The sequence below is a fragment of the Phyllostomus hastatus genome, unplaced genomic scaffold (genome assembly GCF_019186645.2).
Source record: "Phyllostomus hastatus isolate PE091 unplaced genomic scaffold, TTU_PhHast_1.1 phas_scaffold_501, whole genome shotgun sequence".
NCBI lineage: Eukaryota > Metazoa > Chordata > Mammalia > Chiroptera > Phyllostomidae > Phyllostomus > Phyllostomus hastatus.
This window is the reverse complement of record NW_025334033.1, coordinates 59,224,784-59,243,455: the sequence shown is the minus strand read 5'-3', so window position 1 is coordinate 59,243,455 and position 18,672 is coordinate 59,224,784. Positions and strand designations below refer to the sequence as shown.

The 18,672-nt window shown below is 42.4% G+C and overlaps 1 protein-coding gene and 1 pseudogene across 1 annotated transcript; both read right to left on the bottom strand.

Annotated features, from left to right (window-relative positions):
* Positions 1 to 890: 890 nt before the first annotated feature.
* On the bottom strand, positions 891 to 2,054 carry LOC123807914 (leucine-rich repeat transmembrane protein FLRT2-like). The gene has a single exon (XM_045821961.1). It carries the CDS (start codon positions 2,013 to 2,015, stop codon positions 891 to 893), a length of 1,125 nt encoding a protein of 374 aa, XP_045677917.1. The 5' UTR covers positions 2,016 to 2,054.
* A 229-nt stretch (positions 2,055 to 2,283) lies between these two features.
* Positions 2,284 to 13,249, bottom strand: LOC123807913 (annotated as a pseudogene).
* Positions 13,250 to 18,672: the final 5,423 nt, after the last annotated feature.

Genomic DNA, 18,672 nt, shown 5'->3' with positions numbered 1-18,672 from the left:
CTTAGCCCCAAATCAGTCTGAGAATCCCAAAAGACAGCAAAGACATCTCTGCAGCCTTGGTCTTCTTGGTCCAAAGCACATCATTTCAGCAGCCAACTATCCCACTGAGGGTTATCCACACAGCACCAGTAAAGAAGAATGACTATTTTGTGGATAAAAGAAAGAAAACCTCCAAGGACCATCGTTTTAACACATAGTTTTATCTACAGAGCCAAGGGGAAGAGGGCAGTGGAAGGGAATTGTCGAGTTACATTCACAAGACCCCATGTCGGTGTCCTGACTTTAGATGGCTCACTGCTGCAACGCTCACCTTCACAGACGGTCTTACCCCTTCACCGTGTGGACCTGGCTCTAACAAGGCAACAGCCAGAACTCACTAGCTAATCGACTAAAATGGAGACCAAAGCACTGTAGCATTAAGTCAAACTAATTCATAGTCAATTTCCGCTCAACTGACTATAGAGTTTCAACGATGGTGTCTAGAACATTGTATCTTCAGTTATATTTTCTGCTTATCCCAAGGAATATGGAAGAATAAAACATAAGTTGGGGCTCTATTGTGAAAGAAAATAAAGCTCTCAGTACAAAGAGAAAACTTGCATAGCATTTTATACCTAAACATTTACAAAGGAGACATATCACAGTTCTTTTTGTTAAAAGAGAGAAAAGCAAAAATGATTGTAACATTAACTTTCTGCGTCCTTATAACAAAGGCGAGTGATAGAGGAAATACACAACACAGAGTGAAATGCCTCAATCAGATATTGAAAGGAATTTTCTAAAGACGTATTTTTTAGATAACATGTGTAATCTTTGTCTCTTAAATCTAAGGGAAGGAGAGGAGTGAATTATATTTGCCCCCCACTGAAGCATGAACATCGGTCTCCTCTCTACCCCACTGCTCTGTCAGAAGCTGTACTAGGGGCTCTGGTAAAGACACCACAAAAATTCATGTTCAGCTCCCTGACAGCCATCCCGCGGACTTGCTCAGGACCTTGGCACGTGAAACCTCGGACATTGAGAGATGAAGGGATGTATTTGAGCCATTCTGTGACCCATTTAATACGGCAGTCACAAAACCAAGGGTTATTCTGAGCAGTGAGCTGTTTCAGGTTGGAGAGAGAGTCAAAGACCCCTTGAGTCAGCACACGCAGCTGGTTGTTGGATATATCCAGCCGCTCCAGCTTACGGAGGTTGGAGAAGGCTGTCAGGGGGATGTGGTTTATCTGGTTGTCCTGCAGATACAGCCGGAGCAGATGCGTACTTGGGAGGCCAGCTGGGGGGTAGGAGAGCAAATTCCTTACGAGTGACAATTCCTTGAGCTTGGTGAGATGCCTGAAGGTGCCCTCAGCAATGCTTTTGCTGGTCAGGAGATTCCCGTCCAAAATCAGACGCTCCAAGCTTGGGAGATGCTCTAACTCCACATCTAATATGACAGTGATTCGGTTATCATCCACTCTCAGCTCTTGCAAGTTCATAGGAAGCCCAAAGGGTACTCTGTTCAGATAATTCTTGGACAGAAACAGCAACTTGAGGCTAATAGCCTCCCAAAAAGCCCCAATTTCCACTTGCTCTGTCCTTAAAAAGTTTTCATCAAGGTATAGCTCTTCAAGCTTCAAGAGCTGAGCAAGGGCTTCCCGTGAGATGGTCTGAATGTTGTTTTCCTGCAAATGGAGAACTCGAACATTCTTAGGAAGGTTCATGGGGAATTCTTGCAGTTGGTTGCCGTAAAGGTAGACCGTGTGCACTGACTGCATGTTGTGCAGTTCTGCAGGAAATGTAGCATTATTAATTTGGTTGTTTTGGAGGTAGAGGGTGGTTGCACCCTCCGGGATCCCAAGAGGCACTGAGGTCAAGTTTCGCTCGTTACAGTAGACAAAGTTCCTGTCGCAGCGGCAGACACTGGGGCACCCCAGGAGTTTTGACACTTGTGAGGAGAGCCCCAGAGAAATGAGAAGCCAAGATTTCAGGAAAAAAGCCCCATGGCTGGGCCACTGTGTGGTCTGTACGCCCATTGCTGAAGTACACAAATCAAATACAAAGTGGTGGGGAAATGAAAAAGAAAAAAATAGAAATGGATGGAGTTCTGTCCAAGTCCAGAAATCCAACTAGAGGAGAGTCCCAAAGGCCCACGGTCAAAGAATCTTCCTGCAGTCTCTGGTCTTACCAGCCTGTGTTGACCTCCTTGCTATTGTCCTCCATGTGCAAAAAAAGAAAAAGAAAAAGAAATTCAACAGAGAGAATTTTCTACACAAGCCAGCAATGAAGCCAAGTTATCAGCGCTCAACAGGGGCCCTGCTGGGCAGGTAGAACACCCTGCCTTCTGTTGTACATCAGAACAGCGTTGGTCAGTCTGTGAACTTCTTGGGTTAGCTCAACCTGCAACCTGTGTAGGAAAGCAGAGAGAAAAGAGTCAGTTGAGGGCAGTACTGGAAGAAAGTGTTGACCTGACTGTACTCCTCCCAAGAATGCTGTGATTGGCATTAAGTGATATTTAAGTAACAATAATTTCATTGAAAAGATATTCAAGAAATGAAATGACTCAATTTTCTTCAAACAAATCCATACTGTTACCTCTCATTGTCAATCCCTATACTGTGAATTTTACAGTCCCAGTCAGTACCATCTCATAAGTACCTATCTGCATATCCATAGGCACGCTGATGAATCCTCTGATTCAAATAATGAGATTACCTACAAATCCAACTGGTTGGCATCTTGTTTCAAGATGGGACAAGTAAATGAGGAATTAATAGAATTTTAGGGGAAAATGCAAAACCTTTTCAAGTTATAAACAAACCAATGCAAATTGGGAACCAACAAAGCCAACTCCAAAGATGCAGCCTTTTGATCCGACACCTTGAGGAAGCACTACAAACTTAAGGCACTGAAGCATGTGCGGGCGCACAGAGAAGACTTTTCTGCCCCGTTTTCTGCCTCTTCTCATCTCTAGTGTTCCTCTAAAATAGCTTACACCCTGGTTACCAAGGACAATGGCCACAGTCCAGTCCGGGACTCATTTTCACTCATCCCCTCCTTCGGGACCTCCACATGGAGATGAGACATGCACCTGTGAGCCCTTTGAGAGCTGCAAAACTCATGATTGGGAACACATTATTTTTCAACAACACGACCTTCTTTCCAGCCATGAGTTTTTCCTGCTTTTAAAGTAGGACTTTCAGAAAACTTTGAAATGATAGAAGACACAGTTACGGAAGTAAAGGCAACCTACAGATAAGTACTTATGCCTTCATGCTCCAGAACTTGTCCCAACTGTTTTTAGATTAGAGAGGTAAAGAAGTTAATTGAAAGGTGCCAGATTTGATTTTCCTACAAAATAAGCTAACATGACAGGGCATGGAAAGCTATGCATCTCTTAATTCTCACCAATAACCAGAGATTGAAACTACTTACATCAAAAAGCACGGGAAACTATTTGAAATTGTTCCCTTAGCTTTCTTTAGAAACATAATTTAAAAAGAAAAAAAATGTTAGTGCTATTTAAGTGTCAAGGATATTGTAATTTTTCTCTACACTTTAAAAACCCCTCCATGCTTAAAGAATAATGTACAGTACAACTAAAGGTAGTATAGGAAAAATAAGTATAATGCATAAGCATACTGACATCTTAGCTCAGGTTCAAAATTTCAAACCATCTCAATGTTCCCTAATACCCTATTACTCAAGTGTGATCCTTGGTCCAGAAGCATGTACTTGACCTCAGAAGTTGTTGAAAACACAGTATCTACCTGACAGCCCCAGATGGGCACATTAAAATTTGACAAGCACTTCCTGAAAGAGTGGTATCTTATTTAATCATTCAAATGTTTTAAATTCTCACATATAAAATAAATGTAAGAGCATGTGAATTGACTCTTTTGAGAAGAGTAAAGTCATAAGGCATACTCATCACCTCTGCCTCCAACAAATAGACTCAAACTATATCTTACATGTAAATGACATTTTATAAGAGGAGCAGTGCAATGGAGATAGATAGATAGATAGATAGATAGATATAGATAGATATAGATATAGCCTGGCCTCAGCAGACTCTTCTCTACCCTACCCCCAACAGATGTATAAACTATTTATTAATGAACAAGGCCTACAGGTGTATTTATTCTTGGACACATCCACAGTGCGACCCCACAGGCCTGTGGTCTTGGTGTGCAGACCTCAAACACGAAGACCCCAGAAGTGACACAGCCCTCTGTGGGCTTGAATTTTCTTCAGCCACCCCAGGTCTTCACAAAGCTTCTTGTCCAAACCTTTGGCCAGGGCCTGGCTGTATTTTCCACCCTTCACATTCTTCTGTCTTTTCAAGAACCAGTCTGCATTCCTGCACTGGTCCTCCTTCTGCATCATGGTGATCACCCACTCTACTTCGTCCTCAGTGAGCTCTCCTGCCCTCTTGGTAAGGTAGATGTCTGCTGTCCTCACCACCACAAGAGCGTACCTTCACCCCACATCCCTCATTGTAGGGATGGCAAAGGCTCTTTTCTGTCGCCCATCGATATCGGTGTTGAGTCTTCGAAAATGTGCTGGAACGCCTCAGGAACCACGAGAGACAGGGCTCCAGTGGCATGTAGGCATCCTGGGGAAGAGCCTCAGCAGACTCCTGGAAAGTGTTTATCTAAATGGCAAGCACTATTGTCTGATGGGAGTCATTGGTAATCAGAGGAGTGCCCTTTTCTAAAGCATAGTTTATTTAAGGACAAAAAAAAGTATTTGACCCAGGGGAGTCTTCAAAGTGTGATAGCAACACACAGTGAGAAAATGTTGTAAGGGGGAAAAACAGCTGCACCAGGGTCTCTGAGTAAGTTCCTATGTACCAAGAACTGATGCTTAGCTGTGTTTACGTGTCAAGATTTTAGGGCCTGAAGACAACCAATACCTGAGGATGATGGCATTTACCTGGAAAGCTCCTCAGCCAACAGCCTCAAAGTAAAACTCACTGGGAGTTAACAAAGTGTTCAGGGATGGACCTGGGGACTTTCACTATGTACCCAAATTACAAATTTTCCACTTGCTGAGTTGTATCCTCTGGAGGAAGAGGAGGAGTAAGTCCCTCTGCCCAGACCTCATGCCCTTGCAAGTGTCTTTTATTGTGTTTCTTCTCTAATTACACAAGAAGAGGAAGCGGTCCTGAAGACGGCTCCTCATAGGATGACAAGGGGCAACTGTTACTGTTTATCCACCTTCCTAGGAGAAAAGTTCCATCTAGATCACAGCGTGTTGATCAGTTCTCACAACTGCAAGCTGGGATGAGAACAAACTCTTGGGGTTTTCTCAGAGCGCCCTGGGAACCCCGCAAACTCTCAGTGCACAGTAGATTTGCGCTCATCCTTGGATCCACAACAGCCTACATGTCATGTCAGCCAATATATTGTATCTCTGTTCACAGTAGCGCAAGTAGAACATTACAAACATGCAGAAAAAATATTTTTGAATTTCAGTGGGCAAAAATTTCCTCTATGTGCTCAGCTCTAATTCCTACCAAATACCTAAGGCAGAAATCCTTTTAGACCTTAGGCTGGAGACTATTCGCAGAGACATAGCACTAAGTTATAGTCAAAAGGCTGGGCCCTGAGAGCTCATCCACCTCTGACCCTCAGTAGCTCTAGGACTTTGGATACACCAACCTTTTAAGTCTTAGTCTCCTCCTATGAGAAATGAGGATAATATAGTTCCCAAATCACAGAACTCTTGGGAGGATTAAATTGGATAATATGGTGAAAAGCTTATATGGTGCCTTACACATGAGAAAACACACACAATATTATAAATGGTTATTCTCTGTGTACTTGTTATTATTAGTTCTGTCCAAAGATATAAACTCCAACATGTAGAGAAAAATAAAATCACATTTGACCTAACATCTGTGCCCCTTCACTTACCCCAGGATTTTTCAACTTCAGAATTATTGACATTTCAAGCTCATAAGTCTTTTTTTTAAATCCTCACTGAAGGACATTTTCTTTTTTATTGCTTTTTAAAGAGAGCTGAAGGAAGGGGGAGGGGGGGGGAGAGAGAGAGAGAGAGAGAGAGAGAGAGAGAGAGAGAGAGAGAGAGAGAGAGGGACATCGATGTGAGAAAGAAACATCGATCACTTGCTTGAGTAAACAGCCAGAATGGGAAGCAAACCAGCAACCTACGTATGTGCTCTGACTCGGAACTGAACCCACAAGCTTTTGGTTTACAGGACAAATCTCTCACCAACTGAGCCATACCATGCAGGGCAAGGCCAAGACGTCCTTTGTTGTGGGTTTGCCATGAGCACCCAAACGTGTCCCCAGACAGTGCCGTATGCGTGTCTGCTAGGAGAGCAAGACCTCCCAAGTTGGGAACCATTTTCCTGCCCCATCTTCTAAGTATCTTAGAAGGTCAACATTATTACTCTGATTTTACAGAGGAAATTGAAGGTACGTTTCTAATAAATGGAACCTGAAAATGTTCCTTGCCATGGGCACGGAAAATGCAGTATGTATTTCATTTATTTCTTGAACAAATATTTATTGGGCACTAGAATGAGGATGCAGTCTTTTGCAGAGCTGATGTGGTTTTTGGCTTCGTGAAGTTTACCATTTAGTGAGGGGAGAAAACTGAAGAACAGGGAACATGGTGCTGTGTAAGCAGCACTAACCTTGGGGCCTCAGGGAATGACACACTGAGTTTAAAGTTCTAACCTAGCCCGCCGAGTGTCAGAATAAAAACACTGAAGGGGAAGGACTGTCTACGTGGTGATCTGAAGGATAAGAAGGGGCAAGCCAGGGAAGACTCAACAAGTCCTGCTCACGGACCCACGCTGGTGATGATGTGGATCCAGAGGCAAACCCCAGACCAGCCGAGAAAAGGAGCAAAACTTGATTTCCCTCAACTTTGTCTGCTCCTCACTGAGGCAGTCCTATATTTAGATCAGAAACAAGCTCACGTTTCAAAATCGTTGGCCATTTCATTTGTCAGTCTCGACCACTGGAAATAAAAAGACTTTGCTTCCCAAGATAACTTTCGAATATTGACGGCAAGAGTTGTGTTTTCTTTTTCCTGTTTGTTTGAACGCTTCACGGACTATGGTTCCTCCCTAGAAAACTGGAGAATATGAAAATAGGCTTCAGGAAGGTGCTAGGTAAAGACAGAAATGTTTATTGAAAAGAAGAAAACTATTTCAAAAGCCCAGCGTAAATCAACACACAACCAATGCCCTTTGGAGACAGCCAGAGGCGGCCCTGCCAGTGCGTTCAAGGTGACAGCAACAGCAGAATTTTCCCAGACCACTCTACTCTTTTCATTCAAATTGAGACTCAGAGCACTCAAACCATGGAAAAGCTTTCTGCAAAGTGTTTCCTTCCTAGTCCTGCCTAACAGTGTTTTATTTTTTTAAATAATTGATTCCAGGATCCTCTCTTCCAGGATCCCTTGATAAACTCAGACTATAAAAATCATAGTTCAGAAAATAGGAACTGTCAATAAGCACTGCCGATTGCATAATGTAATGACACTAGGACAAACCTAATAAAATCTTAATGGTTTTAGCATCGGCTGGATTGAAACAGGACAGCACCGAGCGTGAAGTGATACAGAGGCAAAAAACTCACATCAAGATGGAGTCACCTCGGAACGATTCTCAGTTTACATGGGACTTAGAACTTGTGGAGTTGGGCAGTTTGTGCTTACAATCAGACACAGGCAGGTGCAGGGCCCATGGTCTTCCCTCCACTACAAATGCCTTTGTTACAATCTGGAAACACTAAAGCAATTTTAGTTTTTGTGCACGTTTCCACATTTCTGAAGGTAGGTTATAAATACTGTGCACACGACAGTTAGGAGAGTTCTGTAGTTAGTTGGTCAAGATGTGGGGATTAGCAGAGGAATTTCGGGGAAAATATAACAATAGCCACCCAGTAACTTGAAATCGTTTTTCCATTTCATTCACTGAGCCCCTAAGCTTCTCATTAGGCAAATATTTTTCTTTTGCTAAAACAAAGAGAGAGAAAGAAGGGAAGAGAGGAGGAGGGAAAAAGGGAAGGAAAGAAAGGAAACACTTTATTTAAACAGTTGACAATTTCCTGGCTTCGGTCCATCTAGAATTGAAAGCATTAAAATTGGAAGAAAAAATTATTCTCCTGGCAAGCATAAAAATCTCTAACACATTTGAAGAGTTGTTCTCCCAAGACTTCCAATGCAGTTGGTTCAAATAATGGGGATAAGTGTAGAACAAGCAACTAATGTTACAAATGCAAATGCATAAACTTGGAAGACATCCGTTATTGCCACAGGCTGCTCGAAACCTCTCAATCCACTGGGGAGCTCCCATTGACCATCCATTGGGTCAATACAAATCTGCATAATCTAAACCACAGAAGGAGCCTACGGGGTGTTCAATAAACCCAGTGGTGAACAAACACTAATAGAGAAGAATTTTACTGAAACAACACCAATGGAATTAAAGGGAAGAAAAAACTACAGGGTACATAAAGAATGAACCTCCTATGCCTCATATGTATATACTTTCAAAGGGTTCCTTAAAGTTCATTTATTCTTATATTTACATTTACATTTTTTTGCTCAGATACTGAACACCTAATGTTTCAGGCAATGAAAAGAACTGATGTTCTAGACTCTTATCTCTGGGAAAGATTGTTTCCACTATTTGATCCAGGGATTTCCCAAACCTGAGAGTCTGCCAAAACACTAGGGTAAGATGATGAGAAATGAAGATTCCTGGGTCCCACCCTGAAGATTCTGGTTTGGTGTGTCTTCAAAAACAGCCTGGGCTTGTACATTTTGTCAAATGTCCCCAGGTGGCCATGATGACCAGCCACTGTAAGCTTCTATTACCCAGACACTCCCTGTTGGGAATTGCTTTCAGGGCATTGAGACAACTGGTCCTTCTTTCTGCTGGATCAAGCCAACATGTGAGAGGTGAGTATAGAGCAAAGGTTTGGTGTCAGAATTTAGCTTTGATCACAGCTCAGCCACTCACTAATAGTATGGCAACAGGCCCATGACTAAACCTCTCTGAATCCCACTGTTTTCGTCTCAAGAGAAGAAATCATGAGAAAAACTAGATCTAATATATGTAAAGTAACTAATACTATCAAGCAGTGATTAAATAAACTCAATAAACTGTAATTTAAGAGAAGCAGAGATGGTATAATGAACAAGGGCAGTCTCTGGGGACAGGTGACCTATTCAACTTTCCCACTTACCAGCTGTGCTCACCTGGGAACTTTGCTTCTCCTGCCTAGGCCAGATTTAACTTATATGAGAGGTGGAGAAAATGAGTATTAATCTCTCATGGTTGTTATAGGGCTATGTATCACTTAGAATCCTACCTAACACGTGGAAAACCAAGTAATTATGTGCTGGTCATTCTTGTTTGTAGCTTAAAAACAATAGAAATGGAATATTACTCAGCAGTGAAAAGAATGGAATCTTGCCATTTTTGTGAACAAGGGTGAAACATGAAGATATTGCGCTAAGTAAATTAGTCAAACAAAGGCAACATACTACATTGGTTTACCCATATGTGGACTCTAACACAAAACCAAAAGAAATTCATAAATGAAGATAATGTTGATGGTTACTAGATGGGAATAGTGCTGGTGGGGGTGGCACAAATTGGATAAATGGGGTCAACTGTACAGTAAAAACACTAAAAAGACTTTTAGTGGTGATTATGTTGTAGTTCATATAGATGTCAAATTGCAGGTCATACTCCTGAAATTTATAAAATGTTATATACCAATTTTACCTCAATAAAAAATAAAAACAAAAAATAATGAAAGTCTCCTGCTCCAGGGAGCTTTTGTCTCTAATTTGTAGAGAGTTGGTTTGTTTAAATGCATCAGATTATACTGTCCTCTCTCATTCACTATTTTGATCACAGTTCTCTCCTTTGAACACAAACACATGCACCTCTCCATTCATTAATCCTGCAAATAAGTGGAGATATTTACTGGGTCTCTGAGATCTTCTCCTTTCCTGTGTAAATGTCCCATTTCTTCCATGTCCTTCAGACTCCTAGCAATGCTAATGCTTTGACTGGTAATACCTTTCTTGGTACGTATTACCCAGAACAGAAAACAAGCCTCACAATGTAATCTGACCAGCACCAGCAAAGCCTAGCAAACACCTGAGGAATGTTCACTTCCTGCCAGACACGGAAGTAGTTACTAGAAAGATAACTATCGCATGGCCCTTGGTGTTGAAAAGAGGTTCATGCCAGATCAAGGCATTCTTTATATAAAGCTCATTTTAATTCCCCAAACATTTTAATGTTTCATTTAATCCCACAATAACCTTTAAGAACTATGTATATCAACCTTGAATGAAGTCCACAGAAATGAAGCAAATTGCTCAAAGTCATATAGATGATTTGGGTAAAATTTCCTGTAAGAAAATATGAGCTTCAGGTGTGATGTTATGAATGGTGTTAATTATAATAGTATTAAAATTGACACCTACCTGCAGACAGCATAGAAAGCCCCTTTCTACTGCTTAAATTTATAAAACTAGCAGTAGCACAACACTGAGCTAGGTAACACTTCCAAGCTGGACTGGTGTGTGGATGAGGGGTAATTAGCTAGGGATCCATTATCCACTCTCCCCACACCACTGCATGGTTCAGCGGGAGCCAGAAACCAAGTAGCTGCCAGCTGATAAGCACCCTACCATTAGGGTGTTAAAGATTAGGGGTACCTGAAAGTTTTGATGGGCTACCTACAGGATGGTAGCAAGACAGGCAAACTCCCCTTGCCTACTTCAGTGTCAATGAGCCCCAAGTCTCCTGTCACCACATTCTACAGCTTGAAAATGTCTCTACGTGTGGCCACTGAGGGAAAATCTGTGGAGGCTGAAACTAATCTCCAGATGTCCAACACATGGACACCTCACGTTTACTAACCATTGGGATGAGATGTCATAGGTATCAAGAGTTCCTTGAATACCAAAGGAAAAATACCTGTAGAATATGGCATCAGTAATCTACAAAACAGCAAACGTAGGGAAAATCGTGCTAGATCTTCTTTTTCTTTACAAAAAACTGTGACCAGCCAAATCCGATAAGAACGCTAAACTCCAGAACGTCTGAAAGCTGTCTTCTTCCGTCGTCTACCCTACGAATCAAGCACGCAATGATAATTCAGGAGGCGAGTGTCTCTTTGTATGCTGCCCGTCAGGCTGCCATGCACTCAAGTGCAATCTGCCAGCATTTGCCTGGAGTGAGGAAAGAGAAAATAAGTCACCCTGCCTCTCCCTTTCCCCCTCCCCTTCTTTTTTAGCAAGGTAAGCTAAGATGACATAGAGCAGAGATTAGAGGTTAATATGTATACTAGGACTACCTGAAAAAAGAAATCATCAGCCTAATGTGAGACCTTCCCATCTAGCAAGCCTATTATACTACTCTGGAAAATACCTTACCCTATGCCCCTTAAAGATGGCATCAAGATTCACCCTTCAACCGTCAAACCTCCCTTCACTCTCTGTAGACAGCCTCATTTTAATCTGCAGATAAATGGAACATATCAGACAGGATCTCCCATGTCCTGTTGACAAACGTATGAGTCTACCTGCATCTGCACCCACTTTCTTCTTTTAAGGGTTGACAATATCAATGCTTCCTTGGAGCTCATGCCCTACATGCCTCTCCAGAACATAGTTCTCTGTCACCTTCTTCTCTGTGTGCGAAACCTCTTGCTCTCAAACCAGACCCACTTTTGAAAATTCTCCAGTATTTTACACTTGTAAAACTCCCTTGACCCCAACTCCCTTCCTCCAGCTGTTGTCACATTTCTCTCCTTGCCTTTATCCAGATTCCTAATAGAAAACAGTCCGTCATCCATAGCTCTGTCATCTCACTCCCCACCATCCTTCACCATCACAGTCCACACTGGTTGCTGCCCTACTTTCCCATAAGCATCTCTCACTGATGTCAACAGTCAGCCCCAGGTTGCTGAAGCCAAAGGGCTTTGCCTGTCTTCCTCCTACTTGAGGTCACAGCAGCATTAAGACTTGTTGCGCATGCCCTTTTCAAAACATCATCATTCCTTGGCTGCTATGACATCAAAGGGTGCTGGCTTTCTTCCTATTCCTTCTGCTAGTTTCTATTCTGCAGGCTTTCCCTCTTTAATTCTACACATTCAGTGTGAGTCCAGTAAACTTGGGTCACATACTGGTCTTATTTTCCCTCTTTAGGAAATGATCTCCAAGCCTTAAGCTTAAATTGTCATCTTATGCAAATGGAACATATACTTACATTTCCATCTTAGACTGTCTTCCCAGCTCCTTACTTTTACATCCAACACCCACTTGATTTATTCACTATGGTATTTCAAAATCACTTCCAATTTACCATTGATGGTTTGAGATATTTTTACATATATTGTCTCCTAGTAAAGCAAATGATTTATTATAAAATTATATGCCTGAAACTTATATTATTATATTAACCAATGTCACCCAATACATTAAAAAACTAAAACTAAAACTAAAAATAAAAGTGTTTGTAAGCAAAAAAAGAATGTTTATGAGAAATATAGATTGAATCCAAAATAAAAACATGATCTAGTTTCTGACCAAAATATTTCACCATACATGTGATACACATAATGACAGGAGATTGGGTGTCTCCTTCATTAATACATATTTTAATCCATGATATTGATTAGCACATGGAATAAAATTAGACAATGTGTATTTCCAGGTGAGTTACCTAGTTGTGAGTCTAAAATATGAAAAATTAATTGCTGTAGCCTATTTTGGTGTCACAGGGATGGTTCAGAATGTAAATGCTGTAAAGTTTCCTCACTAAGTAAATAGGTTTTCTAGAACAGCGGTCGTGCTGAAGCGTCAGGCTATGTTCTTTGGACTATTCCTGAATTTAGAGGAGAAGAGGGGACAAAAAAAAAAAACAGAAAAAAACACTTGTTTCTTATCCTTGACCCTCTCCTCTCAAGGCCATTTCTTCCCCCTGGAACGTAATCACATGTAGGTTGACATAAAATCAAACAATTTCAAAATACAAAATAAAACACCAGATGAGAAGCATCTGTATTATTATACCCAGTGTAGCTACACAGATCACATAAGAAATAATGAAAAGGAAATAGTAAAAAACAAAATAGATTATAAAAGTTACCTTCAAAAAACCTGTACTGGTGACCTTGCTCATTTGAGTGAATTTGAAATATGTTCCTCAGACACAGAGGAATTTAAACATACCAGTAGACTGTTTTACAGGTTTGTCCATGGTCAGAGAGTTGCTTTCATTTACGACACTGCGATTTTCAGTCTTTACCACAAATGCATGATGGTGCTATTTTCTTAAGAGTATTCCGTTTCTTAGAAAATATCTCACATATACCCACAAACACATTTTTCATTGTTCCCTGACACTTAAAATTTTATCACTATCATCCAATTCCTTTGGATTAGAATGCTATCCTTTATAAACGGGAACGTGTTCTGGCAGACATTCTAAGTCACGTGAGCTGTAGCAGACCATTTCCAAAAGCTGGAACTTCACGTCCATTCATTCATCGGACAGCTGTTGGATGGCCACTCTGGGCCTGATGCAGTGCAAGGCCCTCATGATGCGAGGTGAACCACACAGATGAAGTCCCTGCCATCAGGAAGGTGATGGTTAGAGAGCAAGACAGAGAAAATATTAAGTGAAAACCACATTCGTGACACTAGAGCTAATGCATCTGAGAGCCATGTCAGGAAGGACATAATGAAGTATGACGGATAATACCGGAGGCTGTAGGTGTGGGTTTAGATGTGGTGGTTGGAAAGGAATCCCCAGAGAACCAGGAATTGTTACTGGGGAATCCATGATAAGGGGGTCAGTGCTCGGGGAGGAGGAAGGCTAAAGCAATCATCAGGCCCACGTGAGAGCAGGAGCAAAGGGGTACGGGAAGAAAAGCCTGGCCACTTCCAGGAAAGACCAACATGTCTGCGGACGTCCTGTGAGACGTGGGGAGAGTGGAGGACCCAAGGGCCTGCTCAAGCAAAGACTCGTGGCTTTGACAAACCCCTTGGATGTTATTGGAAGGGCAATGAAAGCCTGCACTTCAATGGACTAGGGCAGGGAGGGTGTGTGAGAGAAGATAAAGATCAAAAGGAACCACCTTTTTCTGTACGGCAACAGTTGAAAGATACCAGGATGGGCAGCATGGTTAACTGGAGCAGGAAACGGGAGCTAGAGTAGGAGCTTGGACACAGCTGAAGGGGGCAGGCTGGAGGGTGGGAGGTGGGAGTGGTTGGGGCGGAGGGAGAGTGCTGGCAGGGAAATGGAGGCAACCGTACTTGAGCAAACATCTTTTATAAAATCACTTGGAAGAAAAAAAAAAAAGAACAGGAGCTTGGAGAGGAAAAGTGAGCTTCAAACTTCTCCTGCCAGAATTTTCTCCTCAAAAGTTCTGTCCCAGAGAGCCTCCCAAATGCACCAACCACACACACACTTATTTCTTTCCAGCTGCTGCAATTCTCTGGAAATAAATGATGTATGAATAATAAATAAATAAAAGAAATGCAGCAGCTTTGACTAAACAAGAACTCTGATGACAAAGTGAGACACCCCTGCTGGGTAAAGACAGCCACGTCATTCATTAGAAGGGTCTCGCCCCTCCCACCCTGGGAACTGAAGCCTGCCACCCGCTTAGCACAATGCCCCTTCCACTGGGAAAGGTGCAGACCACACGCTGCTCTCTAACAAGTGCATTGGTCCTCATCTATAAATTATTCTATGTGGTGAACAAAAGCATTGGCTTATTTTTTTTTCCTGAAGCTATGAGCACAGCCAGGGAGGCAACCATCGATAATTTGAAAAAGCAGCGTTTAGTGACCCCAGTGACAAAAACCTTGTTTAGAGGTCCAGGGTTTGACAGGGCTGCATCATTCACGAGCCTCTGTGCTGTCTCACCCGGGCACAAGAGTGGAGCTGAAGGGGAAGGTGGGCCCCACTCAAGGGTTCCAGGAGCCCGTGAACTATCTGCTTCTCCCTGGAACCTGCTCACACATTTCCAGACCCAAGTCTCCTCACAAGTGGTGACGTGGTCCATTTGGAGACGCGTAGGTGCAGAGATCATGGGTGTTTAGGGTCAGGGGTGAATGAAGTAAATTCCCCCCGTGAGATGGCTGCCTCCCTTAGCTAGCTCTGGATATGACAAAGCCCTGACCCTCAGAATGTATTTTCTCAGAATGTTCTGTCCCATCTGAACATTCCTCAGGGAATTCAGAGCATGAGAATACGTTCAAAACTGGTGGAAGTTCCTGAGGGACCTGCAACTGACCACAGGACCACCCACAGACCTGTGACCCACACCCTCCCGCGAGGACAAGGGGTGTGCAGGACAAAGGTGGCATAAATGTCTGGAGCCTGGAGAACACCTCTAGGCTATGACTTATGTAGACAAGTTCCAGAATTTCTACCCCAAACCTCCCAGGGCTTAGGTGGGCTTCTTCAGTGGGTCTCTCTTTCTAAGTTTATGACACCTTTAGGCCCACATATCTGGGGGAAGGAGAGTACATGTCTGGTGTGTGTGTGCAAGGCCCCTTAGAGTTCAGGATGGAACCCCCACTGTGGGTGAAAAGGCCGGGGACCAGCTCTCTCTGTGCTTTTCACCTTCCGTGCAGAACTTGGGAGTCTTATGATTATAAACTCAAAACTGCCTGACCTTCCAGGTCGTTCTGACAGGCTGATCACTGACACAGGAGAACTGCACATGTTTAAAACACGTTGTTGATAAGATTTACAGCTTTCGAAAGATTAGAGCTATGGTGGGCCACTCTCTCACCCTTGCCCAAGGCCCTAAAATGTTTGGGCAGGCTGCTCACGGCCGTGGCTCTTCAGTGATGAGTTACTGAGTAAACAGAAACATCACCGTGGTATTTTATCTCCTAAGCACATCAGTATTCTCAAATATCAGTAGAATTGCTAATTTAACAAATTCAGCAAAAATTTCGTTCATTCATTCATTCACTGTTGAATGCCCACTGCACAGCAGGTAGCAGATTATTATAGACTAAATTGTGTTCCCCCAAAGCTCATTTGTTGAAGTCCTGACCCCCTAATACCTCAGGAAGTGCCCAGTGTGGTTAATAAGAAAAGCAGAAACAACGTACTCTAATTGCATCTCACATCTAAAAATCACTGGTGTGCCTGAGTCTTCTAACTTAGTTACTCCCCCATCTAAACATCTATCTCAGGTGGGACACGTTCATGGGAAGAAACAGTACACTCACTCCTAGTTCAAAGCTTGCTCAACCCTGTATTATGAAGAGTCAACCCTAGACTAACATAGTGCCCTGATGTTATGGGTGGGAGAGATATCATCTGAAATCCAGTAGATTATGCATTCTCAAAGAGGGTTTTATCATTGCCAATGGGGAAAAAAACTGAGACTTGTGGAAAGAGGAAAGAACCTTAGATGTTCCAAGAGTGTATAGCCCTCCAAATTGTCACAGTACTTAAACAAATACACAATATATCTGTGATATTACAATGTGGTGAGCAAAGGAGATGTTCAGGGAAAAAAAATAAGCAATCTGTTTACTGGCGTCAATGATGAAAACAATGTTTTAGAGACATCGCCATGATCTACCACACATGGAGGAATAATAAGAGGTATCACGTGCTGAGTGCAGTGTGAAACTGTGATATGCAGGAGGCCACTTGCTTGAGGCTCGCCAAATCATCAACTCTCGTGATGAACTTGTGGGACAGACATTATCATATTACCATTTTAGTGATGTAGAAACTGAGGCATAAAGTGTTTATGATGGGGGACCCCGAAAAATGGTATTTCTAGGGTGTGGGTCCCTTAGTACGGGCTGTCCCTGCTTGGCGAGTGATCTAGAAACGCATCTGTACCAGTGTACCAGCTGGCGTCGTTGTAAGAGGCTGTGCTTGGCCTCGGGGAATTTTTTTTAGGACTCTTCCAGCCCGTTTGCCCATTTCATGGCGGGCGATTTACCAGCGCACCTGCCACCTCACACTGCGTGTTCAGGAGTTTCTGACCAAAAAGGGGATGACTCCTTGCCTCACCCCTCTTTCTCCTGGATCTCACCTTGAGCAACATTTTTTGTTTCCCTTAATGAAAAAAGTCCTCAAAAGGAAACCTTTTGCCAGTGTGGAAGAGATGAAACAACAAATAGATGAAGCACCAAAAAACCGACAAGTTCAAAACCTTTTGAGAAGTGGAAAAAAGGGTCTCGATACACATATTGCATCAACTGGAGAAGACTTTGTAAGTGACTGAAGTTTAAAAATGTAACAATAAATACATATATTTTTTTAATAAACAGATTCCTGTTTTGGAGGGTCCACGCTCAGGAGTAGTTTTCTCATAATTACACAGACTAGATATTCAGTAGCTGGCATATATGTGGCAGAAAGTTCCGTACCGATGTTTCACTTTGTCAGTATTTTGGTCAATATGCCAGAAAATCACTGTGTGCTCAGGCCCTAGTGAAATGCACTGACTGCGCCCATGACATACGGGTTCTTGCAGCTGCTCAGTATTCTTGCATTGTCACGCATGCTCTTGACTGGCAGGTCTACGTTTACCAAGAGAGCTAAACTTTTGTACTGTGATTATAAGTAAGAACAAATATTTTCTAGAAAAAAAAACATAAAGAGTACCGAGAGGGAGTTACTGGAATGGAAACCTGGTTGAATGGTTTAGGAAAACATTCATGGCAGATCAATGGGAAGTGGGGATCAAGAGGACAGAATCTTAAAAATATATTGTAGTTCTGTGCTCAGGTCACTCTCCAAGTGCTTAAATGTTTTCATCCCAGTACAAGAATGCACACAGGAAATCAGAACTGATGCGTTTGGTGGTGAAAACAATATTAATTCAATCAGTGGTTCCACAGGCAGACAAAAACCTGGGCACTACACATCAAAAGCTTGACAAATTCATGTCTACTTAAATGTTGGTGTGTATGTCTGTATGTTATTATTAAACATTTAATGAGCTGTTAATTTAACTAACATAATTTCCCAGTTATGTCCAGTTGATATTAGATGACTTGTATACTATAGACATTTTCAAATGCATAATGTTTCTACCAGTCTTAATACCTAGAACACCTGTGACTTACTGAGGCAAAACTCAAGCAAAAGTGATGAGCACTGTCCAATGGAGAGAGCTTCCATTGCTGAAATATAGAATGCTCCTTATTTCCAACTGTATTTTTGGATTATTGAAAGCCAAATGTAGCTGAAAGAAAACAAAACACTGGGCTCCCTAAGTGGTTTTTCTTGAAAAATGTGAAAGAGACAGAAACGGGTAGAGATGACAGAAGGTGGGAGAGAGAGACGGAGACAGAGAGAGAGGGAGTTCGAGGTACAGGTTTAAATAGTGTCAGATGGAGAGCCTAGGTTGGAATTAACAAGAGAGACGAAGTAGCACCTCTGGGCCTTGGACTAGTTCTGGTCCCGGCCTGTTAGGCACCAGGCCACAAAGCAGCAGATGATCTTGAATGGAATGCGCTTGAATCATCCTGAAACCATCCCACCACCCTGATCCCTGGAAAAAAAATTGTCTTCCATGAAACCAGTCCCTGGTGCCAAAAAAGTCAAGGACTGCCATTCCAGACACAGGCACTGCAGGCTGCCTGAACTTTTCACCAGTTGCACTGTAGTGAGACCCCAAAGAGCTCTGG